Source organism: Pogona vitticeps, chromosome 3 (assembly GCF_051106095.1).
Source record: "Pogona vitticeps strain Pit_001003342236 chromosome 3, PviZW2.1, whole genome shotgun sequence".
In the NCBI taxonomy this organism is placed as follows: domain Eukaryota; kingdom Metazoa; phylum Chordata; class Lepidosauria; order Squamata; family Agamidae; genus Pogona; species Pogona vitticeps.
In genome coordinates, this window is record NC_135785.1 from 109630989 (window position 1) to 109657247 (window position 26259).

The following is a 26259-nucleotide window of genomic DNA, read 5'->3' on the forward strand; positions in this document are numbered from 1 at the left end:
AATGCTCAGGATTCCTTGCCTGTTGGACTGTGCTTTCAGGTTTTTCTTGTCTCCAATTCTGCTCCTGTGAATTAGGCTCGAAGTCTGCCAGTAAAGGCAGCTGCTTCACCTTGTTTCATGACAGCGCCATCTCTGAGTGATGGAGTTAAAAGATCCTCCCTTTCAAAAGCAAGAGTTTAGTAACCTGAATAGGGTCAACTGTGAGTCAAAAGGAGTGAATGTGCTGGCAAAGGGCCATACGCTGGGGCTCAACTGCCAAACAGGATGGACTTAAGATGCTGATCTTCCTAAGAGAAGCCTTTTGCAAACATATAGTTTTACGCCGTTTAACCTTAGTTTTATAACACTTTATATTTTCAAAAGTTTTTTGTTTGTTTTCTTTTTGCCTTTTATAATTCTGATCTCTTTTATTCAACACTGTGATGGGAGATTAAGCTGTAAGAAAATGAACTGTAAAAGACTACACAGAACCAGTATGCCACAGAGGACATTTGAAATTTCTCTATCAGACTCAGAGCAGGAAGATAGGTGTTGAAATTTCCATTCAACCATGAAACTAATTAATATTCTTAGACCTGTTGCTACGTCTCTGTCTATAGTAACTTGCTGTACAGGGTTGGGGAGGGCAGAATGATACACATAACTATAGAGGAAAATAGGATAAAAACATTAATTAGTAAAAGAATACCTCATGGCTGAACACGTTTGACTGTAGGTCGGCAATATTTCATCTGTTGTCCACTATGTATGTTTTGTCTGAAGCTTTATGTACTTTAAGGTAAAGGTAAAGGTTCCCCTTGACAATTTTTGTCCAGTCGAGTTCGACTCTAGGGGGCGGTGCTCATCCCCGTTTCCAAGCCATAGAGCCAGCGTTTTGTCCGAAGACAATCTTTCCGTGGTCACATGGCCAGTGCGACTTAGACACGGAACGCTGTTACCTTCCCACCGAGGTGGTCCCTATTAATCTACTTGCATTTGCATGCTTTCGAACCGCTAGGTTGGCAGGAGCTGGGACAAAGCAACGAGAGCTCACGCCGTCGCATGGATTCGATCTTGCGACTGCTTGGTCTTCTGACCCTGCAGCACAGGCTTCTGCGGTTTAGCCCGCAGCGCCACCACGTCCTCGTTATGTACTTTAGGGACTTCAAATCTGGTGTAATCATGCAAGGCCTTCAAGCAGATTATTTGACATAAAGGCTTTATTTTTGTACTAAATTGGCATGCCTTTGTGGTCAGTGTTACATTTGAAATTTTGTGTGAGTGTTGTGTGTGTTGCTATACAATGGCTTTCATGGAGACGATCTCATGGACAAAATGACTACCCTAGTGGGATCAGCTACTTATAAAACACCTAAGGGGAACTAGTGAGGCAAAATAAAAGTAATTTGCCCATGGTACAAAGAAGATGCTTCAAAACTACTCTCTTTTCTGTTCCAACATTAATTGGGCTCTAATGCAAATAACATCACTCAGAAGCTGAGTTAGTGGCAAAGCAGGGATCTGACTCCTAACAAAAACCTTTATTTACCCCTATAAAGCATAAAATATTCATTTTGAAGCATGCAAACTAGTAATGCTCAAAGAAACATATACTGTATACAGCATAGGCAACATCACTCCCTCTAGCCTCTAGAACTCTCCTTTCTTCCTCCCAATCTTGTATATTTGTTTGCTTTTTCCTGGGTGGCTGAAAACATTTCCAAACAAAGTTTTATTGCCTGCACCTACCACTTTCATTTTCTGCTAAGTGCCACTGAGGGTCAGTGTAAGGCACTCAGAATTTCTAGAAAATAAACACTGTACTAGATGCCAACACTTTATTCCAAGCCAGAGTTCCATGCTTTTAAAAAAAGTTTTCAAAACTGATTTTTAAAAAAAGATAGGAAGTCTGGTGGGAGTGACTTTGTGGACTGCACTACTAAATTATAGGTACGTATGTACAACCGTTTGATTTCTATGCATAAAAAATAACAAATTCAAAAGCTTTCTATGTGCTGAGTAAGATTTCAAGGTTTTTAGTGTTTTGTTTTTGCACTATTTCTCCCTTTTTTGAAAAAAAACATACTTTTTTGCAATAAACAGTTGTGCAAAATACAAGGGTTAGATTCTTTTTGCCCAAAATAAGGGGTAGACTTTTTTGTTCATTTGCTTTTTGCTAATAATGCTGCTGACTGTGCTGTAGGGGTGAGAAATTGTGCGATGTTTTATTGTATGGAGTGTCTCAGTGTTTGGTATATGGTGCAAGACAGTTGCAATCTCCACATTCCACATCTAGTCTTCTCAGTTCAAGGGATGTATCTGAACATCACATGAAGCATGAACACCTAGCTTCCTGTCTGGTTTGTGTATTCCTCTTCCTCACACTCCACAACCAGAAAGAAAAGTTCAGAAGCTTTAATATTCTATGAATCACAGATTGGTAGGTCATAGAAACCTGGAATTCTGGTTAATCTTAACTATGATTAGTTTAAATAAGCCACCTTTGTAAGCCATGTTTTGAGGTTGGCCTCTTTGAAAATAACAATAATTAATATTAGCCACAGTTTATCAGGCTCGGATGACACAGCAAGCTGTGGTTAATAAGCAGCTGCAGAGAAGTCTCTGAATGTCTCTTCTTAGCTCAATGCAAAATGTGAGTGCATGGGCTTGATTGGCCAGGGTTGGAGAGTAGGCTGGTCTTATTCAAATTTTGCTACACAGCAATTCTTTATGACACCCAAATATAGTCAATATGGGCATTTATGGAGTAAGATGCTATCCGTCATGCAAACAGCTTTCATAACCTGGTGCTATTTAGATTATGGAATCAGACCAACATTTTCCTTGGAAGTACAATCTGATTGACTCTGAATCTGTTAGCAACATGGCCATGATCCAAAGAACAGGACAATTCATTCTGGGTGCCAAATAGCTTATGCTTAACAGCAGAGGTTCATGCTACCAGTTTGGAAACCACAGAGACTGTCAAAAACAATTTCTGCTACAGCACTGAGGTCTGCTGTTCAAGACGGAAGTCATGATCCAAACCCTCGGATATTCTTCAGCTATTTCTTTGGATCGCAAGCAGAATGTACAGCTGAGACTAATCACATACTTTTTGTACCCAAGAAAACAATGAATGCACCGACATATGCAGCATGCAAATGATAACAAAGCTATGTTGGAAAGGAGAACAGCTACTGAAAATATCCTAGAACCCCTAAAGAGACGGGTTTTATTATTACCCTTTCAACTCAAAGGATAGAGCCATTCATTCTCATTAACACCCCCTTCCCAATTCTACTGTCACAGGGAGATCACTAAGCACATAAATACACAATCACAGCCCTATGTCGTACTCACAAAATCCATGTCTTATTAACATTCTACCTGCTACCTGTACTTCACAGATGCTAAAAATGCCTCACAATAATTTGCAGCTTGATATATGCAATTTCATCTTTATTGCATTTCCCAGCACAAGCCAGTCCTGGTTTCATCCATGATTTATTTTAACCCACGTGCCTGGCTTTGAAACAGATTTCTCAGTTTACCCCCAATTCTAGTAGCAAGGCATTAATTTTACTTGTGCTCATCAATATAGTCTGGATCCTGCATCCAACTGATCCTTCAATAATGATAAGGATAATAATGATTAAAAGAACAAACCAAGACACCCACCCAGTAGTCTATCATTGCCTGTTGCCTTGGTAATCCAAACGCCCAGGAACTCGCTGATTATCGGTGAATGGGAATGGCATTGTTCACACCGCAGTGCCTCTGCTATGTTAATGTGAGATAATGGCAGCCAGAAGAATCCTTTTGTTCCCGGCTTTCCTGTTTATTCATAGTGCCTGGAGGTCAGCAATTGCTACAACAATCAGGAAAGGAGCCACTGAAACAGATTCCACTTCTGCTGCCCCCCCCCAACACACACCTCCTGCTTGTAAGAAAAGAGAAAAGAAGAAAAGGCTCTGCAGGGGAACTACAGCCAGGGAACTGACGGAGGAGCCACAAGGAGAGTGAATCAGAGGAGGTATAAAAAGGAGAAGCATGAATTTAACGGCTTGGTGGACTTGCACTTCTTCAGACCGTAGAGACAGGAAATATGTATGTTCAAAAAATATAACAAATAATTCTTTTTAAAAAAGCAGTGTTTTTTTTTCAGCCATTACCTACTAATAGTGCTGCGTTTCTGCTACTAATTAATAAACGTTATTTTTCTTTCAATTAATTTTGGTCAATTCTTTCAATTAATTCTGATAGCACTGATTATCACTGTTTATGTATGTGTATGTGCAGATACAGACTACAGATTATTGGGTAGGCATATATTTTTTAAATTGGAAATAATGTTCTTCATATTTATGTATTAACACACATTTATTTCTATTTATTTACAAACCCATAAGACTCATTTTTTTGCCCTTTACAGAAGCTCAGGATGCTACATTTGCAGAGTTCAATCCTCACTTGTGAAGTAGGTTGGGCTCAAAGACTGAGACTGGCCTAACGTAGCAAATACGGTAACTGACCTTACACTGAAAATGGATTTGGTCCCAGAGTTTAAATGCAATATGCTATTCACTTCCATATGCTACCTCTCCAAATGTACTTTGGGAATGGAACATCCCTAGTGTATACCAGGATCAAAGCAGTTCATTTGCCATCCTGATTATGAATTGAAAGCATGGGTGGAGCTTTAGTAAGTTGTAAAATGAATTCTTAACTAATTCTTTAGGCAGGCAATTTTAGGATTCTATTTCCACAGTCAGTAAGAATATGAACTGATTCCGTATATGTACTGCTGCTATTGAATACCATTCACAGGGTCATGTTGAGTCACATTAACACACAGCACATAATCAAACTGGTAAGAGTAAAAACACCTGTTGCAGTTTCGGCAAAAGTAGAGGAACTATTTTTGTGTCAAAAGAGAAAAAATCAATATAAAATTGTATCACAGACATATTATGAAGCTGCTCAGGTATTATCAGAGGAGGCTTCTCTCTTGGTCCCACCACCTTCACAAGGGCATTTTGTAGGGACGCAGGAGAGGGCCTTCTCTATCGTGGCTCCCAGACTTTGGAACTCCCTCCCACAGGAATGCAAGCTGGTCCAACTTTTGCTGTAGCTTCTACAAGAAGGCGAAGACCTTTCACTTCAGGAAGGCTTTCCCTTAGTGACTGGCTTTCTGAGAGGCGATTTTGAATGGATTGTTGTACCTTGTTGCTTTTAAGTGTGTTTTAGTATTGTTTTTATTTAAACATATTATTTGTTTAATTGTTTCTAAATACGTACTTGTATTCGCACTGTTTTTATCTTTCAAATATTGTCTATTAATGATGTTAGCTGCCTCGGGTCCTTTTTAAGGAGAAAGGTGGGATAAAAATGTTTTAAATAAATAAATTCGACACTCCCAGTGTGGCTAACAGGCTATTCCATTGTTGTGTCCTCATGCTGAAGCCAGTTTATCTGGTACAGTCCTTGATCTTGAATCATATGTCTGCCATAAACCTCCTATGGTGACCTTAAGTACTGTGTGCATTTGTTGTTAATTCCAAACCAGAGATCCAGGAAACCTGCCTACCCTAACCTAGCTTGGTTTCTAGTACAGCCAGCATATAACAGCATCAAAAGTGAATATTCATAGGTTGATAGAGAAGTCAAGGATGTCCCTCCAAGTCATCTCCCAATCTCTGTGTTATTGGGAAAGATCTGCAAAAGAGCTTCAATCTCAGCTATCTAAACATGATCACAATTCCTGCAGTGGCGTTCCTGATCACAGAGTTTTGTAATCACAATTGAGTCCATGGGTAATGGCTAGGACATATGTTCTTGGCTACTTCTACACACCTATGAATAATAACCCCCAAATAGGTCACACAAGTGTCCTACTGCCCTTACAACACAAATTCATGTAGGTCTCCCAGTGGTTCTTAACCTTTGTTACTCGAATGTTTTTGAACTGCAACTCCCAGAAACCCCAACCAGCCCAGTTGGTGGTGAAGGCTTCTGGGAGTTGCAGTCCAAAACTCCTGAACAACCCAAGGTTAAGAACCAGTGCTCTAAGCCAGTGATGGTGAACCTTTTTGAGCCCGAGTGCCCAAACTGCAACACAAAACTGACTTATTTATTCCAAAGTGCCAACACAGCAATTAAAACTGAATACTGAGTTTTTAGTTTAGAAAAAACAACTGCTCCTGCACTGCAATGTTTAAATGCTTGTTTTCCCCCCTAAGGGCGGTATTAACAGAGAAATACTTACCAGTCCTCCAATCCCCCATCAGGTTAGACCGGTAACGGCCGCCATTGCACCCCTCCGCTGGACCACTGCACCAGTAGAGGGGAGTGCCAAAATCTGGGATCGGATAATGGGTATTTCTCAATGGCGACTTATGGCTCATGTGCCCACAGAGAGGGCTCTGCGTGCCAGCTGTGGCACATGTGCCATAGGTTCGCCATCACTGCTCTAAGCCATCAGAAGAGACACCCTGCATTGCAGTTGCAAGTATTCCACACTCAGTAACTTTGGAACCAAGTTACGTTTCTGGAATGTCCCGGTGACTGCATCTTGCCACTATTCTTGAATCTACAACAGGAATGACCAGTATTTATATAGTAACATGTGTACAAAACTCCCCACAAACTGGACAGAGTGAAACTGTATTGTTAAAGAAAACAGCAGTGTTTTGTTTGTATGTGTTTGTAAGTTTATCAGTTCTACTAAGGAATTACTAAAATGTGTGGGAAGAGGCCCCTAACTAGTCTGTTTGTTGATTATCATTTCAGCTGATTAATCATCTGCTTCAATTAAATCTAAATTAAGTGTGAGGCATTTTAATAACATCCTACCAATCTTTGTTACAAGGAAAGGCCCCCTTTACTTTTTTACTTCTATATCCTTTTTTAACAGGAGCAAGCCAGCACCAAGACAGCTTCAACAATGGGTCTTTTACTGAGACATGTGCATGAAAAATTTTCTGCTTCCTAAACTGAAATAACCCTGACTAGGGCAGGGCATATGAGGATGGGTGGAGATGTCAGTTCTGTATCTCAAGAAATAAAACATCTTCAGCCGTCTGAGGCCAGATACGTTTTATACACATATATCCAAGTAGCTTATGTGTGTATGATTTTATGAATTTTCTCCAGTATTGCACTTTAACTCATTTTGTAATTTAAGCCTATTATTAATTCCCACCTGTTTGTCTCTATGCTTTCTGATATTTTTGATATATTGGAAAACTAACATGGTTCATCTTTTTTTCTAACAAATGAACGAAGCGACTCATTTTGTAATCCAGCTCCATCTTTATTTCTTTTTCCTCTGAAGCCCTGATACATGATCACTGTCATTCTTGAACTGCTATGCCCAGTCTTGGTTATAAACACAGCTTGAATTCTGTACTGGCTTTAGTACAGTTAGCATCATATTTTAGGAACCAAGCTGAGTTTGTTGTCTCAAAGCTACTTAATTTTTTCTTTTTTTAGGAAGCCTTGAAAGTAATAACTAAAATAGCCTCTCATTTAACACTAGCAACTAAAGCTGTTTCCTTAAAACATGCAAGCTTCTCTTACAAGTGCTTGGCAATTCAATACAATTCAGAAAAAAATAACTGGTATTACACAAAATACAAACTCTTTAGGACTGCCATATTATTGGGCGGCCATGTTTTATCTGGATTTTAGACACGACACATGGTGCCAATTTTAGCCCATCAACTGACCCAGATTATAAACTTTGATTTTTTTAAAAAAAATCATATCTCTAGGCATTTTAAAACTGGAGATATACTGTATGTCAAAACATAGAATCATTGGTTTTGGCCAATGTCTTGTCTAGAAGCAAGTATTTCTGGGTTGCAAAGCAGTGAGTGAGGCCAACCACAGTTTGATAGGATTTCAGAGACTGTATCAACTAAAGCTGCCGGAAAATGTTGCAACTGTGTGATCTAGCTGGTCTGCAAACAACTGAAACAAACTTATAACATTAATTCTACATCTATTTGGCTTGGTATGGCTCTCTGGGCTATTTATTCAGATATACATCCTATTAAATTATGTGGTTCTTTCACCACAGTAATTGTGCACAGGAAATCTTTTAGATAAGGCAGTTCAGGCTATGCATCTACAGGTCTTTTGTCAGCGAGCAACTATCTCTGGTTCAAGTATGTTTTCATCTGATAATTAAAATTCAGGCAACTAGCAACTGCACCTTGAACATGACATGCACACAACTGCACTAAGATGTTTACAAAGGATGGAAACATACACAGTATAAGAGCCTTTTGGTGCAGTGGTTAAACTGCAGTGAAGACTCTGCTCATCACCTGAGTTTGATCCCGGACTCAGGTAGCCAGCTTGAGGTTGACTCAACCTTCTGTCCTGATGAACTGTCTACCCAGCTTGCTGGGGGTGGGTAGGCAATGTGTAGCCTTCGTAATTGGGTTGCAAACTATCCAGAAAGAGCTTTAAGTACTATGGGGCCGTATAAAAGCAGCACACGTTTGCTTTGCTTTGCATTGCATAGCTGATCTAGCTTACAAGTTATAACAAGATTAGTGTAAGCATAGTTGCATTTTAGATTCATGGGGGTGGTTTGTATTTCCCCTGAAATCCATATTATATTCTGGGTACGATCCACTGCTTCTTATTTTTAAAAAGTTTTTATTTTCACTTGGAAGGCAGGCAGGTAGGAAGAGAAGAATGAAGGAAAAAAAGACGTAAGGAATAACAAACCCTTTCCCTTTTCATAAAACCTGTAAAGAACATCCAGGTACTAAGAATTTCAATTATGTCAAATAATGGTAATAATGTTAATTTATAATAAAGCTTCATCAGCCTAATTGAATTAGTAGTTAATTTGATATTCTGCTTAATTTTATCAAACCTCTGGAATCAAATCACTTGTATTTTTAAAACTTCATCTGTTATTTTAATCAATTTTGCTTGCTCTAAGAAACCATTCTAATACAAGCACTAGCAGTAAGGAAATTGCCATTTAATTAATATTGAAGGCAAAATTGGGGATGAGAGAAGATAGGAAAGCGCAAAAGTTTTCTGATAACAGAGAGTGCTGTAAAGAGCAGCTGTGTGTACACAGACACAGTTATTGACACCACAAAGCATTAACATGTGCTATATAAGCTGCAACAAGCACCTTTAATATACCAAGGAAGGAAAACATCTGATTGATTATGGAGAGAACTGCTACTGTTTAAATCGGTACTTAGTTTGTCCTGTGTATAAAAACATGGTGTGGTAGCATACAGAATGTCACACTAGGACTCAGAAGACCTGGATTCAAACCCTTACTCAGTCATGGAAACTTACGGGGGGGGGGGGGGTAGCAATAGTAAAACTATTCCTTAAGCACCTCACATTCCTTAGAAACTGTAGCAGGATACCGTAAAGTCAGAAAACCTACTTGATGGCATATAACACACTTATAAATGTAACTTGCCATGTATGAAGGACAATTATTAAAACCTAGATTTCGACAGAAAACTACAATTATCTACTACAGATAAACTGTGTATAGTTATGTTTATACCTATTAAGTCCAACTATGCAGTACCATCATCTCTTCTCTCACCAGTACCCTATTATTCATACCATGCATGGGACAAACAAAAGAAATTGTGATTGCTAGTGTAGTGAGGAGTAAAACCATGCTGTAGTCCCTGGCTGAAAATCTAGACTTTTCCCTTTCTTCCAATGTCATTGCTACACTGGATTGTTACCAATGACTGCTGTGATGACTGCACACACCAAGCGCAAGCCTATTGTCACCTTCCAGGCACCACCTCACACATTTGTATTTACAATTTTGACTATTCCAAGATGCATAGTTTAACTTCAATAACCAAAATCAACAATCTAGATTAATTCCAAGATTAACAAATAATTTTACTTGATTTATTCATCTAGGAGATAACTGCTTTCTTTTGACCCTTAGCTCTTTATGCTCCTGCCCCTTACACATGGCTCTTCAACATTTCCAGCTTATTTCTCCATCCTCAAATCCTGTGGTTTAGCAGAGTAAATTGAAATAGAGTAGGCCCACTGAGTCAACCTCTCTGGAAGTTTCATTGATTCAAATGGATCTCCTCTAACTGCAGTTTAGCATAGTAACTTGCAGACAGAGTAGGCCCATTTGAAACAGTGAAACCTCCAGAGGAGTTTGCTCACTAAATCTCCATTGACTCAATGGGCCTACTCTATTGTGATTTTTACCACTAAGCAACAGGATTTTGGGCATTACGTATGTTTATGTTATCTGCTTCTGGTCGCCTCTCCATGTGTTCGTTCTCTTATAAGACCACTGCATGTTATAAGGCAAAATAAAGGTCTCCATGTTTTAACTCAGGTCAGTAATGCATTTCTTGTAACTTCTGACAAACACTCAAAAATATAACAACATGTGATAAAAAATTTCCCCAGTTGCTTATGTCGTTACCTGCTTCTTGCCCCCACAACTAATCACTTAAAGGCTGAACAAAACCAACAAGACAAAAGGCTAGATAACAGAAACCAGAAGCAAAAACAATGGGAAATATCACACATCTTTTCGAATACTATTGAAAAGGCTGATCACAGTAAGCTCTGTGAGAAGCAGGTAACAAAACCACACAATAAAAGTGAAAGTGTCTTGAGTTTGGTCTTGCGACTGTCATGACAAAGTGCACTGGGTGTGATTGTGTCACCTTCTGTATTTGGGTATATGGAGGGAATGTGATCCAGCTGCTAGAATGTGACAAAGAAGGGGAAAGAATATGGCAAGCTGAAATAGACAAGCTATCTGAAGCTTGGTTGAGGCTAACTCACATGACCTGGGAAGATCTACTTTTGTGAAAGGGGGGGGGGAGAGATATCTCAGGTCATTTTTTTTCTAAGCCACTGTGAGGGCTTAAAAATAAATGCTTCCCCCCCAGACCCTCCTTTCCCCACCCCTATATAAACAAACTACGAAGCTTTATTAGGATTCTTTCTATTGATTTGTTGCTGCATTATCATTGTACTTATATTATGTTTTATATTTCTATACACTCTATACCCAGAGACCTCATTAGCAGCAGTCAAAAGTGCAATCAGTCAGTCAAACCATCAACCCAACAATCAATCAATAGCTTGGGGGGGGGGGGTTATGGAATCCTGCAGGGATCCGCCCAGCAATTCTCCCAATTCTATTTCAACCCAAATTTAGAGGCTTGCAAAAATATTTATTGGGAGTAGCTTGAGAAATTTTGCCAGCATCTCTAGTGACAAGGTACAAGCTGTTGCTTGTAGTAGCCTGCTTCTTACTACTGCCCACGTAAGTTTTAAGACTAAATCTTATGACATGGTGTTCAAACTCAAATAGGCCTGAAATATAGGGAATAATTTACCACATATGAGGAATGCAGAATTCAAGAGACTGGCTTTCAAGCTAAATCAGGACACATGCCCATAAGTATTTTAAGTCACACCATTCTCTGGCACAAACACAGCAGAACTACAGACAAGCTTCTAAAAGTTCCAAGATTTCTACAACTCTCTTCATGAAGGAAACTCACCCTGAATACCAGGCATTCCAATTATACCATCTCTCCTAGGAACTAATGTGGTATGCACTGTTGATGGGGGGAACGTCTATATGGGACTCACCTATGTGAAAGGGAGGGTTTCATGGAGTTCATGGAGTTCATGGGTGGCTGCATTGGTAGCTTCCCCGGGGGGTCGTTTTGCCGGCTCTTCTGGTGGCGCAGCAGCAAGAGCCGTCCCAGTTCCTCACACCACGATGAGAGCAGTGCTGGAAACAAAACAGCATAAATATCACTGGGAGATAATATGACCAAAAAGAGAAAAAAAGATTGACAGAATGAGATTGGTACCGAAGTGCAAAATGTAGGCCAAACATCCAAGCAGCTGAACTAGTTAGGCTAAACAACTACCATTAAAAATGCAACAACTCATGGTCACAAAGGTCTAGTAGCCTTAATTCTGTGATCAGAATACCATGCAAACATTGGCAGTGCCAAAGCCAGTGGTCAGAGGTGACAAATGAGTCAGATACCTATGTTTTTCAACTTCTCAAATATGTCTTCCTGTAAAAAGAGTTACTACTTAAAACAGGTTCATAAACAAATCTAAATATATAGAAGCGACTCTGCTTGAACTGAATGTTACTGCAGCAAGTAATAGTACTGTTGTGAAAAAGGAAGGAAGGCATGTTGACAGAGTGTGGTGAGATTGCCCCTTAGGGGCAGGGAACAGTAACTATGATAATGTAGGGGGAGGTTTTCTATGACATTTCACATTTTCTCTGCATCCTACATTTATACCCATAAGCAAGCTAAAACATATTTATGAGTAATCTGGCCTTTCTCACTCATAAACATGTTCAAACCCACCCATAAGCTCAAACATAGGCTGCAGAAAAAATATGACATGTCATAGAAATCCCCCCCTCCAAAACTATTCAAAATAGTTAAATGCAGTGTGGCTAACTGCTATTGCTTTGTTCATCCTGCTGGGTTCGGAAGTTCAACAAGACCCATATCTTTCTCAGCTTTCCTTCAGCACCATGTCACCTAGAGTCTTAATTTAAATTAAGGAGACTAGATTTTACGATTCTACAATGACGCACAGCAAGAAGATGCAATGTATATAATCCTCTTTACAACTCAGCATGGTCTGCTTGTGGTGAGCTGCATCAAACACTCGACTTGAATGTAGTGACAAAGAAGAATCATGAGGCACACACGCAATGCAGAAATCACATAAGAATGCCTGATGCTAGCCAGGCCTCAGGTGAAAAATTGTTCAGGGCCTGCTCTTCTATTTTTTTTAAAAGAGAATAAATAGAGAATATTCTGAAAAGTATTTTGAAGAGAATGGTATAGGGAGAAGAAACATGGCAATTTGTATTCCTCAGAAAAGAATAAAAGGGGGCATTATACACAGTGTCAGTAGGCCAACATATGCTCGCTTTCACCATGGAGACAAAGATTAGTTTTCTGTTGCCAAGGGCAATACATCAGAATACTATGGGATTAAAGTGTAATAAGGAAGGTTTATACCAAACATGCTAAAAGGCACATCAAGTTTATGAGGAGAGGAGGAAGGCTAAGATTGTAATTGCTTATACTTGTTCCTTTCTTTAAAACATCTTATACCAACCCCATTTACCACACTTATTTCCCAAGTTGGCCCGATCCTACTCATACTTCCAGTAGCGAATGGGAGGGTGAGAAACTAAGCTGGTGCTGTGGTTGAGACAAGTGTAACCTGTTTTCCTAAGCCAAGTTTAGCCTCTAGGCCTAGACAAGAGACTAAGGAACTCTCTCTCTCTCTCTTTTTACCATAAATCAGAAGTCATGTTCACAATCATGAGACAGAGGATGTAATATTCTGCACATTAGTGAGTCAGGGCCTCTGATAAACTATGGTTTCCAGACATGACTGAACCCTGTTTATTTTACTGTTTAGCAGCAGGAGAAGCAGAAGGTATTCTAGGACTATGCAAACTTGTTAAACATGAAAAAGAGGTTCTGGGGACCTGAAAGGATCACCTTTCCCTCCATTTTTTTCACACTCAATCCACCGTCTTCTCTTATAACATAGCTGAAGACTGCATAATCAGCATATGTAATAATCAGTACAGAGGCCAGCATATAATAAGGTAAGGATGCATTGTCTGTTTTCTGCTGGAGATGTTTTGGCATTCCCCCTGCAGCTACTACTCCCTCTTAGTGAAGACTACTGTATTCCTTTTCCTAGTTATTTTTGCACAGAACACTTTGCCCCTGCTTCTGCAAACAGTGAGGAACTGCTGGATAGCTCAGTGGTTTAGCTATCCGGCTGTGGAGCTAGAGGCTGGGAGTTCAATTCCCCACTATGCCTCCTTGACAAGGGCTGGACTCAATGATCCATAAGGTCCCTTCCAGCTCTGCAGTTCTAAGATTATTGTTAATATCTGTTACAGCCGATGTATGTGCATGTATGTGTCATGAAAACCAGGAACTGTGGCTAGTTCGGTGGTTCCTATTTCCTGAGATTTTAATTTAAAACCTGAAACCAGGTTGTGGGCCACTATGGGACAGGAAGCAATAGTTAGAACTGGATATGGAAACACTGATTGGTTCAAAATTGGGAAAGGAGTACAACAGTGTATATTGTCTCCCTGTTTATTTAACTTATATGCAGAATACATCATGCAAAAGGCAGCACTGGAGGAATCCCAAGCCGGAATCAAGACTGCCGGAAGAAGTATCAACAACCTCCGATATGCAGATGATACCACTCTGATGGCAGAAAGTGAGGAGGAATTAAGGAACCTTGTAATGAGGGTGAAAGAGGAGAGTGCAAAAACGGTCTGAAGATCAACATCAAAAACCCGAGGCCACTGGTCCCATTACCTCCTGGCAAATAGAAGGGAAAGATATGGAGGCAGTGACAGATTTTACTTTCCTGGGCTCCATGATCACTACAGATGGTGACAGCAGCCACGAAATTAAGAAGACGCCTGCTTCTTGGGAAGAAAGCAATGAGAAATCTAGACAGCATCTTAAAAAGCAGAGACATGGCCTTGCCGACAAAGGTCCGCATAGTCAAAGCTATGGTTTTGCCTGTAGTGATGTATGGAAGTGAGAGCTGGACCATAAAGAAAGCTGATCACCGAAGAATTGATGCTTTTGAATTGTGCTGGAAGAGGCTCTTGAGGGTCCCCTGGACTGCAAGGAGAACAAACCTATCTATTTTGAAAGAAATCAACCATGAGTGCTCACTGGAAGGACAGATCCTGAAACTGAGGCTCCAATACTTTGGCTATCTCATGAGAAGAGAAGACTCCCTGGGAAAGACCCTGATGTTGGGAAAGTGTGAAGGCAAGAGAAGAAGGGGATGACAGAGGATAAGATGGTTGGGCAGTGTCATCGAAGCTATGAACATGAATCTGACCCAACTCTGGTAGACAGTGGAAGACAGGAGGGCCTGTCATGCTCTGGTCCATGGGGTCATGAAGAATTGGACACGACTAAATGACTGAACAACAACATGCTAAGCAGCAGGACGTAAGTCATAATGTTTTAAGGTTGTTATGACTTGTTATATTTCTATTATCATTGAGATACGTGGAATAGTAATCTCTGCCTTGTATGTATTCTAAACATTTGTTTTTATGATTTTTCCCTAACAAAGGAGTCACACTTTCTTCTAAAATAGTTTGGCCATTTTTAAGTAATAAACTTGGAAAAAGGTGTTTCTTTCCTTCTATAAATGTGTCTGAGTATGTCCTTGTGCACATGCATATATGCATGTGACCTGCAACACAGCAACTTATGTGGCTCTTGAAGCCAAAGGGCCATCCATCTCTGTAATAAAGGAATGGGAAGTGTAGCCTATCCTTTATTGCAGCTTGCCTATGGTAGACATGTTGGGCATCCCTTAACTGAATAAAGACCTCTCTTCTAATCTAAAGCTTGCCAAGGGCTTCATGTTAACTTAATGTGGTTGCAGTATTTCTTTCTTTTTTTAAAAAAAATATATCTCTGGACTGATTTTTTTGTAACAAGCAGACATGTCACATGAATTGAAGCCTCGGAGCAGTTGGGATTTTGCAGACAAAAGCTTGGCCTAGGCATGAACAGGCTTTGTTAGGGAAAACTTTGAAACTATAAAAATAAAAGCAAAAGTTGCAATATACATACACATTGACTGTACTTGGATAACAATAAACCAAGTACATAAATCTTTATTTAGCCTTATTAGGAAGTAGGCTAGAAAGATATGTGCTACACTAAAGCTCAACGCTGACTCAATACTGTCAGCTCTGATTACCAGAGGCCCATTATTACTCTCCAAAGTGTAATGAAACTGCTGAGAATTATATATTATTTACATATGTAACAAAATCAAAACACTATGAAAACAAAACAAAGTACTGTGGCACTAGATTCATTTTAGTGTGATTTTTCACGGATGTTACCATCAACTTCCTTAGACACATGGACTACAATATTTGCAATGCAGGCTTATATAAACACTTACACATGCTTGTGGGGTGATGACCAAATGAACTGAAATACAGATTTAGCTAATGAATTTTTAAAGTGACAAAAAACAGTACTGGTAATGAACTTCCAAAGTGTTGATCTCATAAACACTCTGGCATTAAAGAAAGCAATTAGCTAATGTAAACAGTCTATTGGCTGCTAGGTAGTTGTTAAGTTGTTGTCTCTGAAGTGCAGAAGAGCTGGTTGTGCTAAGGTACAGGCCTGCCAATGAAAACAACTTTTTGGCTATACACAAGACTGGGAGGAGGCAGTGTTTTTATGTATATACAATGTGTTAAAAAAGGCCCAGACTTTATTTAGGCCTCTGATTAAGAGTGACAGAAATGAAGCCCATGAACCACATCTAGCTACCCTGGTCCCAAACTGTCCACTTACACCACAAATATAGAAAAAATAAAATAAATCAAATCTGCTGAAAAAGTCCTCCTGTACCCTCTAAGGGCCATGGTGTAATTTTGGCATGTGTTAGGGCCAACAGACCCCTCAGGGTGCTAGGAAACTTTATTCATTAATAAAAGATTGTAAGAAAAAAGATTTGAGGGATGGGATAGGAGAGCATGCACAGCCTTTCAAGGTCCAAAGGCAGATGTGTACAGTCCCTGGACATCTGGAACTTGTCCAGCTCTTTTCCAGATGCTAGAATTTATGGGTGTAACCTATGTCAGCTACCTCCCTCTTAAATTTTCCTGTGTAATTCCCTTTTTCTATATTAGCTATTTGGAGATCAACAACAGTGTCCTGAGAGACTGAAATGCCTTGATACTGTGTTTTGTGTGTTGCTAAAGTCAAACATGGGTCCATTTATTCTCTTCCGTAGCGACTGTCATACTTGTCCTATGCAGGGGACACTAAAGGCACAGAATGGTACATATCATATTAGAGAATAGGTTAAATAAGCCCCTAATGGATGTCTCTGCTGATGCTACCGAAGTCGATATGGAGATCAAGTTGGCATGTTAGTTCGTAGCAGGCTTTGTAGGCTCCTATCTATATAACTACAGTATGACCCAGTTGTTTCAAGATTGGGCAGTTACTCATAAATGATCATAATTCTCCGACACAAAGCCTCAGAAAGGGAGGGAGGGAGGGAGGGAGGCAAAGATTGCACATGGTGTTGAGGACACCACAGAAACGGCTGAGGATATGGACAGAAACTCTGACATGGGATGGAGGCTCAAGACATAATTTAATACCTCCTCCAACTCAGGTAACTTTACAGGTGCAACACATTATTAGCTAGAGGTATGCAGATTTGCGTGTTTGGACTACAACTCCCCATATTCCCCAAGGAGCACAGCACAGAGTTGTGGTCCGAAAATACAAATCAGCACATTCTAACGTCAGCTCTCGATACCCTTTTGCTTCTGGGCTAGAAACTCGAAAGGTCCAGTGCTGCTATTTAGGATCCAGCAGACAGATTTTATTTCAGGTGTCCAGCTGCCAAGCCCTAGTTAAGGACTGGGGAGATTGATTTCTAGATGTCATGACAAATGGGGATGGTCACTTAGAAATTTTTCAGGCCACTTCTCTATTAAAAAAGAAAAATGAACAATCCTACGAGACACAACAAATGTGAATTTGTGGAGATTTATCCCTTAAATACAGCATTCCCATTATGCTCTAGGCTAATGTGTTATAAGTGCAGGGTATGACTGTGAGCTGTTTCCCTATTAACCAAGGAATCTGTCAACAAGCATTTGATCAAACTGTGCTCACCTTTTATCCCTGGAATATCATTACTAATGTGCCAGCAACATAGGGATGCTCACTCTCCTTCCTTCCCTTCTCTTTTATGTTGCCTGGAGATAACAATCACTACCTAACATTATAGCGTGGTCATTTGAGTTGCAAGGGGGAAAGCACAAGGGGAGAAAAATGAACAAAATCTTCTGGTAAAGTGAAAATGCAGCCAGTGTCAAAATAAATAGCCGATGTAGATCACCTCCACACAAGCTAAATGTAATTATACCAGAGTCGAATGGAAGCCATCCATCTTAAGTGCAGCTTTGATGCAAGGTAGGTCGCTCCTTGGACATGAATAGAAAAAGCTCTTGACAAATAAAGATAAAAGGAAGAAGCAGTCTAATGATTTTACAGCGTAGATCTGGAGACTAATGCTTCTGCAAATGAATGCCAGTAAGCTGGCTTTGGGAAGACACAGGGGCATATCACCACTTCCTCCTTCAGTGCAAAAAATGAAAGGTCACCTCAAGTGATGGAACTGTAAAACAGGGGTGGGTAAATTGCAGCTCCCCAGTACCCCTACTTTCCAGAAATAATTTCCCCCAAAGGGCAAATTGTGCCACCCAGAGGTCTCTGTTTATGCAATTTCACCCTCAGTGAAGTATCCACAGAAGCAAATAGCGTATATGTTTTTTTTTGTGATTGTGAAACAGAAAACATTAGAGCAGGACTCATCTTTTGAGAGGGGTCAAGATACGTTATAGAGCTATATTTGTGGAAGACACATGGTTATTGTTTTTCAGCATAGAATTTCAGGGGCTACAGAAATCAAATCCTTAATTTCTTGCTTGTACCTAATCAATGAGACTTGCAACCGGGGGCATGAAATATTCTGGTGTTCAAGCTTGAAACTACTGAAAAAGAAGTGGCTCTTTCCATACTGTTGAAAACTAGTCTGAATTCAAATCCAGAGTGAAGTAATATTAGACAAGTGTTATGGAAACGAACAGGACCCATGCAAGATCTGTGTCATATTCTACTGAAAAAGAACAATTAAAACAGAGGCTGCTGTTCCATCCTTTTGCTCTTGTTGTTACTGACATATTTGGGGAAGGCCAGTACAGTAAATGAGGGACAACAGCATTGGTCTTGGACTGGCTTCAAATTTGCTTCCAATCTCAATTAAATATGAGGGTATTAATCTACAGGATTGCAGAAGGCCTGAGGGCCTCAAGGATCAGCTCTTCCCAAGGTCATCCTCTTGTGCCACCAGATCCTCCAAGGCAATCCTCTTCCAAATGGCCATCCCAAAGCAGGTCAGAAATCTTCAACAAAATGTTGGGCCTTCTCTGCAGTGGCACTGCTCTGTAATTCCCCTCCCAGTGGAGCTACACCTGGGTCCCTATCTCCCTAAGTGTAGGAGGCTGACAAAGATGCATCTCTTTCAAGAGGTCTTGGGTGGCTGCCCCTCTTGATTTTTCGAACCCTGCACCATTGCTCCAAAATGCTGCACCAACAGGGCCTAATGTTGGCTTATTCTAGTTTCCTATTGATTGGTTTTATGCTTCATTTGGCTGAGGTATACTTTGTTTTATATGTATATTGCGTAGAATAGTGCTGTGCACTATATATATATATGTTAAGCTGGAGAATTCACTGTAACCAACCTCAGTTTTGGAGCTCTTTGTCCTAGGATGTCAGGTTGCTTCCATACCTGTTGGACTGCTTTCTGATAGCCAAAATTATAAACTGACTCCAATTCCCAGTCCTAAATAGAGTACTGTTGGGTCATTACTTATGTAATTGCACTAACTCAATGGCTCCACTCAGGCTGAGACTAATAATTGAATTTATTTGTTTTATATGGCCTTTGATCTTTAGAAATGATATTAAAACTTGCTGTTACAATGGTTTCTAATCTGTTTTTGAAAAGCTTCTTTAATTTTCTTGCATATTGTTTTGGTAGCGCTGGTGGGCATAAATTCAACCAACAAATATTTCCAATAATAAATTAATAATGAAGATGAAAATGAGGAACAGTGAGGTCCAAAAGCTCACAAGACAGGCCTTTGCTCAGACATAGGCCTCAGTAGGTGCTCAGGAATACCCTGACTTTAGCCATGTAGCTTCTAAGACAGCCATTGGGATAATACTTGCTTTTGCTATTGTAATCTGAATGTATCCAATACTTGACCTGAAAACATTGCTAAGAAATTGGCCCTTAGCCCCAATAGAAACCAACATGTTTCTCCCCCCCCCCGTACTCTTTTCTTCTTGACCTCAAGTGTATCACTGATTAAACATGGAATGCATTCAGACTAAATATAAAGGCATGTTCTGTCACCTTTGATTGATTGCCACTAGAAAACAGCAGGGAGGAAACTGGAGTCCTTTTCAGACCACTGTCCACCTGACAGGTAATAGTCATTTGTGGCAAGACAGCCAGTTTGCACATGACCCAACAAAACTGAACACAGGCCACATAGAGCTCCATCTGGTGCAGCTGGATTTTGAAAAACATGACTGTCCTCTGCCCATTTAAGTCAAAGGAAGCAATCCAAAAATTAATTTACAGATTGCGCTATTCATCTTTAGCATGCTTGGCTGTTGCTTTTTAGGCCCTGGTTGTATTTAAGCACATCTCATCTCATTTGAAACTCAGTGCACGAGAAACTCAGTATTGCACTATAATGAACAGATAAAGCAGCTAGCACAAAGGACAGCCGCAGATGGTGCCAACAGTTAGCCTCTCCTTCTCACACAGAGCAGCCAAGCAGCTGCGTTCCCCCCTCTCCCCCGCCCCTTAGAAAGCAGAGAGTACACATTTTACAGATGGACCCTCTCAGCTTTACTTTCTGCTGCCGTTAAATGGCTGGATTTCAGCCCACTGTTACGCTGCATTACTTTTGTCATGGCTAAACCGAACATTAAGAACAGAACCCTCTCTATTGTGACTTCCTTCCCTGAAATGAAGAAAGCTGCCCATTTGGCTGAAACATGAAAAGACACCCTGGCTCCGCACCGCCACCGACTCTGGCTACAAATGTTTTATTGTACATCATGACAGCTAACTTGAAGTATTGACAGCTTTAGGGAAGTCACGTAAGGAATAACTTGCAAGAGAGAGAGAGAGACTAGCAGAGAATGGGAGGTAAAACTCGACACATGCTAAAATTTAGGATGCTAATTTGTTTTCAGTAGGTATTTTAGGTTTCTTCTTTTTGATAATGTGTGGGGGGAAACACTTCCAGTTCCACATCCACAAAAGAGTATGTGCACCTTGCAAAAGGACCTCCCTCCCTCTCTCTCTCTCTCTCTGTGTGTGTAGGGGGAGGCTGGCCTCTAAAGACACAGAGCTTGTCCACCCCTGATCTACACTATAAAGCATTATACACTGTAGACTGAGATCTGGGTGTGAAAGAGATCGAAAGGAGAGCAATGCAAGAAAGAACCCAGAAGTGCATTATCTAATCTGAAAGACAAATATATGAACTGCAGAATGACATGGTGTGACTTTGGCTGGAACACATTATGTTCATCATCCTACAAAAGCATTTTTCTGAATGCAGAAAACCAGCAAACCACAGGGAAATCTAGGCTAAAATCCTTCCTTCTGATATGCTGTTTTTCTACATGCAAGGCCTTTGTGTATAAGGAGGATAATTCAGAGAAGCAATTTTCCCACTTAAGTAGCATAGTAACCCAAGATGTACACCATGAACTTATTACTTATTGAGTGGCCTTGAGGAAGTATTTTCTCAGCCTCAGCCACACACATAAGGACACACACTTTGGAGTATCGGGATGCTATTGCTAATTTAAAGGATGATGAAATTAGATTATAAATCTGTGTGGAAAACATCCTGTTTTTCATACTAAAACATGTGAAGGAGGTCACACCATTTAACAAGCAAAAGTTATAATTTGCTATTAGAAAGAAAGGTCTTTGGTAATTCTTTTTTCACTTTCAACTAGTTAATTCTGAAAATGAAACAGCCAGAAAACCAAAGTGTGCTCTTAAATTGTAACTTGCCAATGAATGCTTGCCCCTGCTGTTTAAGTTGGTCTGTACCAATTAATCAACCAAAGCCTGGCTTGATTGATCTACTGATTACAGCTTTCCACCCGCAGGCTCTACAGATCCTTAGATAAAGGTGTGGCTCTCTGATGTGTGTTTCTGCCTTCAGAATTAATATTGAGAGCTTAGAGCCATTTTCCTGCTACTTCAGATCATTAAGATATAAAACAATAGTACATTTAACACCATCTAATCAGGAGAATTAATCATAAATTTAGACAGAAGTAGAATTGCTCTTTGAGGATAGGGTCAGAGCCTGGGATGAATGACAAAGACATTCAGGGACCAACAATAACTATTACATTTGCTAATGCGCACCAAGCCATGCAGACACATACTACTATTGATTCTGGAACCACCAGACATCACTTGCCATATGGCAGAATGCTGCGGTAAGCATCTAGGAGTTACTAAATGAAGGAACGGACTCCCTGGAAAGTGAAATACCCAGGCTCATGGTGCTAATCTATTTACCTATTATGATACCCTAGTATTAGTTACAGTTTATCACCTCACTAAATCACCTCCTCTTGTTAAGAAACGTGCTTCAAGGTGCGGCAAACTGTTATTTAAAGGCAGACACTATATTTACAGCTATAAAGGCAGGTGAGGAAGGGGCAAGACAACCACTCAGTCATTTCAGCACTGTCTGCTTCCCAAGAGACAGCCGGAAAAGCACAATAGGATTACAATTTCTTGCTGAGGTTAAGCTGCACCAGGAGTTCAATAGACAGCAGAGCCCTATTTCCTTTAAGACTGCTTTAGGAAATCTTTAAAGAAAGAGGCAAGGCTTGGTTGTGATGTAGCTCATCACTGATGGCTTTTAATTTATGGTACCATCAAATGTTAATGGTTATACTGGTATAGATAAACCAATAAGAGCCTCGTGGCGCAGTGGTTAAAACGCTGTACTGCAGCTAAAAACTGTGCTCACGACCTGGGGTTCAAATCCCAGGTAGCCGGCTCAAGGTTGACTCAGCCTTCCATCCTTCCGAGGTCGGTAAAATGAGTACCCAGCTTGCTGGGGGGGGGGGAATGTGTAGCCTGTATAATTTTAAAAATTGTAAAACCGCCCGGAGAGTGCTTGTAGCGCTATGGGGCAGTATATAAGTCCAATAAATAAATAAATAAAGGCTTTCTCCTCCCTTTTCCTTAAGTGGTGCCTTTTACAAGTATGAAATGCTTCATACTGCATAGTCTGTTACACCGAAGATGATGCAGGAAGTCTCCGCGCCATGGTTTCTTGCAAAACTGAACATGTTCCAAGTCCAAGGGAGAGAATCATATAAAGCAAAAACATAGCACCTTTTGGGACAAATTTATTTCAGTATGGCCTTCCATAAATTACAATCCATTTCTTCAGATTCTTCAGATGTGTCTGAAGAAGTGGACTGAAGTCCACAAAAATTCACAACGAAATAGGTTTGGTTAGTCTTAAAGGTGCCACAATACTTTTGTTTTTCCTGAAACAGACTTCATGGCTGGGACCACTTTGAAAACTAACCACAGTGGTGCAATTTATGTTAGTCATCTTACTTTATCTTCAACAGAACCTGTGAAGAAGACTGGCCAAAATACAATTGGGGTTCGCATCCGGTTTGTGTAACTTGCCACAGCTAAAGGATGAGGAGATTGGGAGCATCTCAGTTGTGCACTCAAGACTGCATGACCAGGTAAGTGATCAAGACACACTCTGGCATTTCATCAATTGGCTGCAATTAGCTGTGGCAACTTACATAAAAATTAATGCTAATACCAAAAGGCTCCTATCTGCTTAAGATAGTGGCTCACCCAAGGTGCACTTGTTGAATTTCTTTCCTGAGCAGAGATTTCAACCTTTATTTGTTTATTTAGTACACGTGCACCCTACTTTTTGCTTTAAGACTGACAGTATTCATAAAACCTAACAGAACTAACAGAGACTCCCCTCTGGAAAAAACAAAAACAAAAAATCCAAACCCATAACAAAATCAGGCCAGCTTGGTTGTACGAGCAGACTTTGCTTGTCTTCCTTCATGTCTTTTCCGGAATCCTTCCAACCAGAGGGATGGTAGTAGATAACAGAGTGTGAACTAGGAGCATGAAGAGGAGACTGGTGTAGTTGTCACCCACCTTCAGCTCTTTCTCTCTTGGCTTCTGCTGTAGCTCTTTCAGCTTAAGCATCTTCTAGCAATGCTGGACAACACAACTCAATTCATCATTCCCATCCAAGCATGGAAAGGGCAGTGCTAAGAGGCTGCTTTCTGCTCTAGCCAGTTGTTCAAACACCTTTTACATGATATATGATACATCTGTATTACCAAAGGACCAAGAAGCAGGGCAGCTTTTTCTGGATCCTGCCCTTCCCCCCCTGCTAACACTACCACTGCTAACTCTGGCTGTCAGCCAGATAGCCGCTTACTGGTTGTCCCAGGCAGAATCTGGGAGTCTAAAGTTAGTCTCTAAAATCTATATTTAGACTCTCCAAGTAAAGCCTCACTGGATGCGCTTTCAAAAAGGCACTAAACAGCCACAACAACTCTGCTTGAAGTGAATGCAATGGCAGGTGCTCAGCACCTTTAAACCACACGCCAATTTTTCAATAAGTGCCAATATGGATTTAAGAGCTTAATGTCAGATACCTGGATTGAAAAAAATTGTACTCTGTCTTCAAAAAAATTACTTTTTACAGCAATACAAGCAGTCTGGATGGCATAAGGAAAAATAGAGGAAAACATGAATCCTGATATGCATTTTGATATACAAAACCAAATTAACACCGATTAATTCAAGGGCTGAATGGTCCAAAGGGGAAAGGGGAAAAGAAGAGTAATCCCAATGAAGCAGCCACGCTCCTGCCTGTGATGTCATCAAACCTCTTTCTGTCTCTTGTTGCTCTCTTTTGTGGGGGAGGGGGATCTCTCTCTCTCTCTCTCTCTGTCATATTCTAGACCACCAAGGATACAACCAGGTAGCTTCTGATCTGATGCCACCTGGATATGTATTTCTCTGGCACTTGAGTCCTCATGTAAGGCTCTTTCTCTTTCTGGGATATAAAGGTTTGACTGGGGCAGAGCAGGGCATTTGAAGGGAAAGTCTCCCTTGAAGCTATGTGGGCTACAGAGAAATACAGTGGTGCCTTGTAAGACGAATTTAATTCGTTCTGTGGCTAATGTCTTGTGAAAAATTCATCTTGAGAAACACATTTTCCCATAGGAATGCATTGAAATCTAAAAAACAAAAAAGCCAGAACAAAGTCAAATTTGGTTTACAAAGGGTTTATTAAGTGCTCTTTAAAGCCATATATATTGTGCAGATGATTTCAAAAATTTCAATCAAAAAACTTTTTAGACATCATAGAAAAACATTTAAAAATCAGCAAACATGAGGCAGGAACAAAAAATGGAAAACATTCGTCTTGCGAAGCACGTCCATAGAAACATTCATCTTGCAAGTTTTTGTCCCACAAAGCATTCGCCTTGCGAGGCACCACTGTATCCTTATTTCTTATTGCTTCTCTTAGAAGCTGCTGACTAGAGCATTAACAGAGTATTGTATAAAATTTCATTGTGGGCTATTTCACAGACAGCCAGAATAGAAAGAAAAGATAATTGGTTTTGGGGGCAATTCTCCGATAGAACGACATCTCAATCTCTGAAAAAAGAGGGTGGCTTTGAGAGATATGGAATACACAGAAGGCGGAAGAAGGGGATGAAGCTGGCACTGAAGAAGAGGCTAACAGAAAGCAAAAAGGCTGCTGCCCACACTGAACTGTGAGATCCTCTGAGATAAGGGTCAGGAAAATATGAACATTAAAAGCCTCATTACTTACAAAGACCAATCTTTCTGTGAAAGGTGCCTTCCAACTCAATAATGTGTTGAATATATAACCATAATTGAGGTGTCAGATTCCATTATTAGGAAGTGCACAAAATCTTAGAAAGCCTCTTCATCCCCTCCCCACAAGGAGACTAAGAACCTTACCACCTTGAACGCCAACCCAGATAATCCTGTCATTAAAAGAGCCACCGAAGACCTGGTGGTCGCCAATAAGTACATGCACATTTCTACTGGGATAAAACATCAGCAGAACCCAAAGTCATTAACATCCAGCTGCTCATTTAGGATAGTGCTTGATGCAGCTGGTGTAGACCACAACACCTGAGCAATTTCTCAAGCAAAGACCAAACAACAACATAGCCTTGCTTGTCCTGGTAGAGGTCACCCAAAGCTTCCAGGATCAACCAAGTTGTCTTTCAAATAAAAAAGAACCATGTTGTAAGGATCCTGAAGTGGTAAACTTGCAATTGCGGGAAGAGCATTCATGAGAAAAAGAGTCTTTGGTGGTTTGAATTACATATTATGAAAAACCCATGTCAGAAATGGCACATACTCAAGTGTCAAACATTGTCTGATCACCACTGCGCAGGCTTTTCTGATCCCATAGCTTAAAAATTAGCTTCTTTTGTTCTGTGATTGGCT

General features: G+C 40.3%; 1 protein-coding gene across 25 annotated transcripts in view; it reads right to left on the reverse strand.

The window, feature by feature from the left end:
* The window catches only part of ZMIZ1 (zinc finger MIZ-type containing 1), a 458362-nt gene that overhangs the window by 59489 nt on the left and 372614 nt on the right, over positions 1-26259 (reverse strand). For all 25 annotated transcript variants that reach the window (XM_078391048.1, XM_078391052.1, XM_078391059.1 and 22 more), the window contains one exon: positions 11629-11773. In XM_078391048.1, the coding sequence (XP_078247174.1) occupies positions 11629-11773 (145 nt within the window). The remainder of the gene's footprint in view (positions 1-11628; positions 11774-26259) is intronic.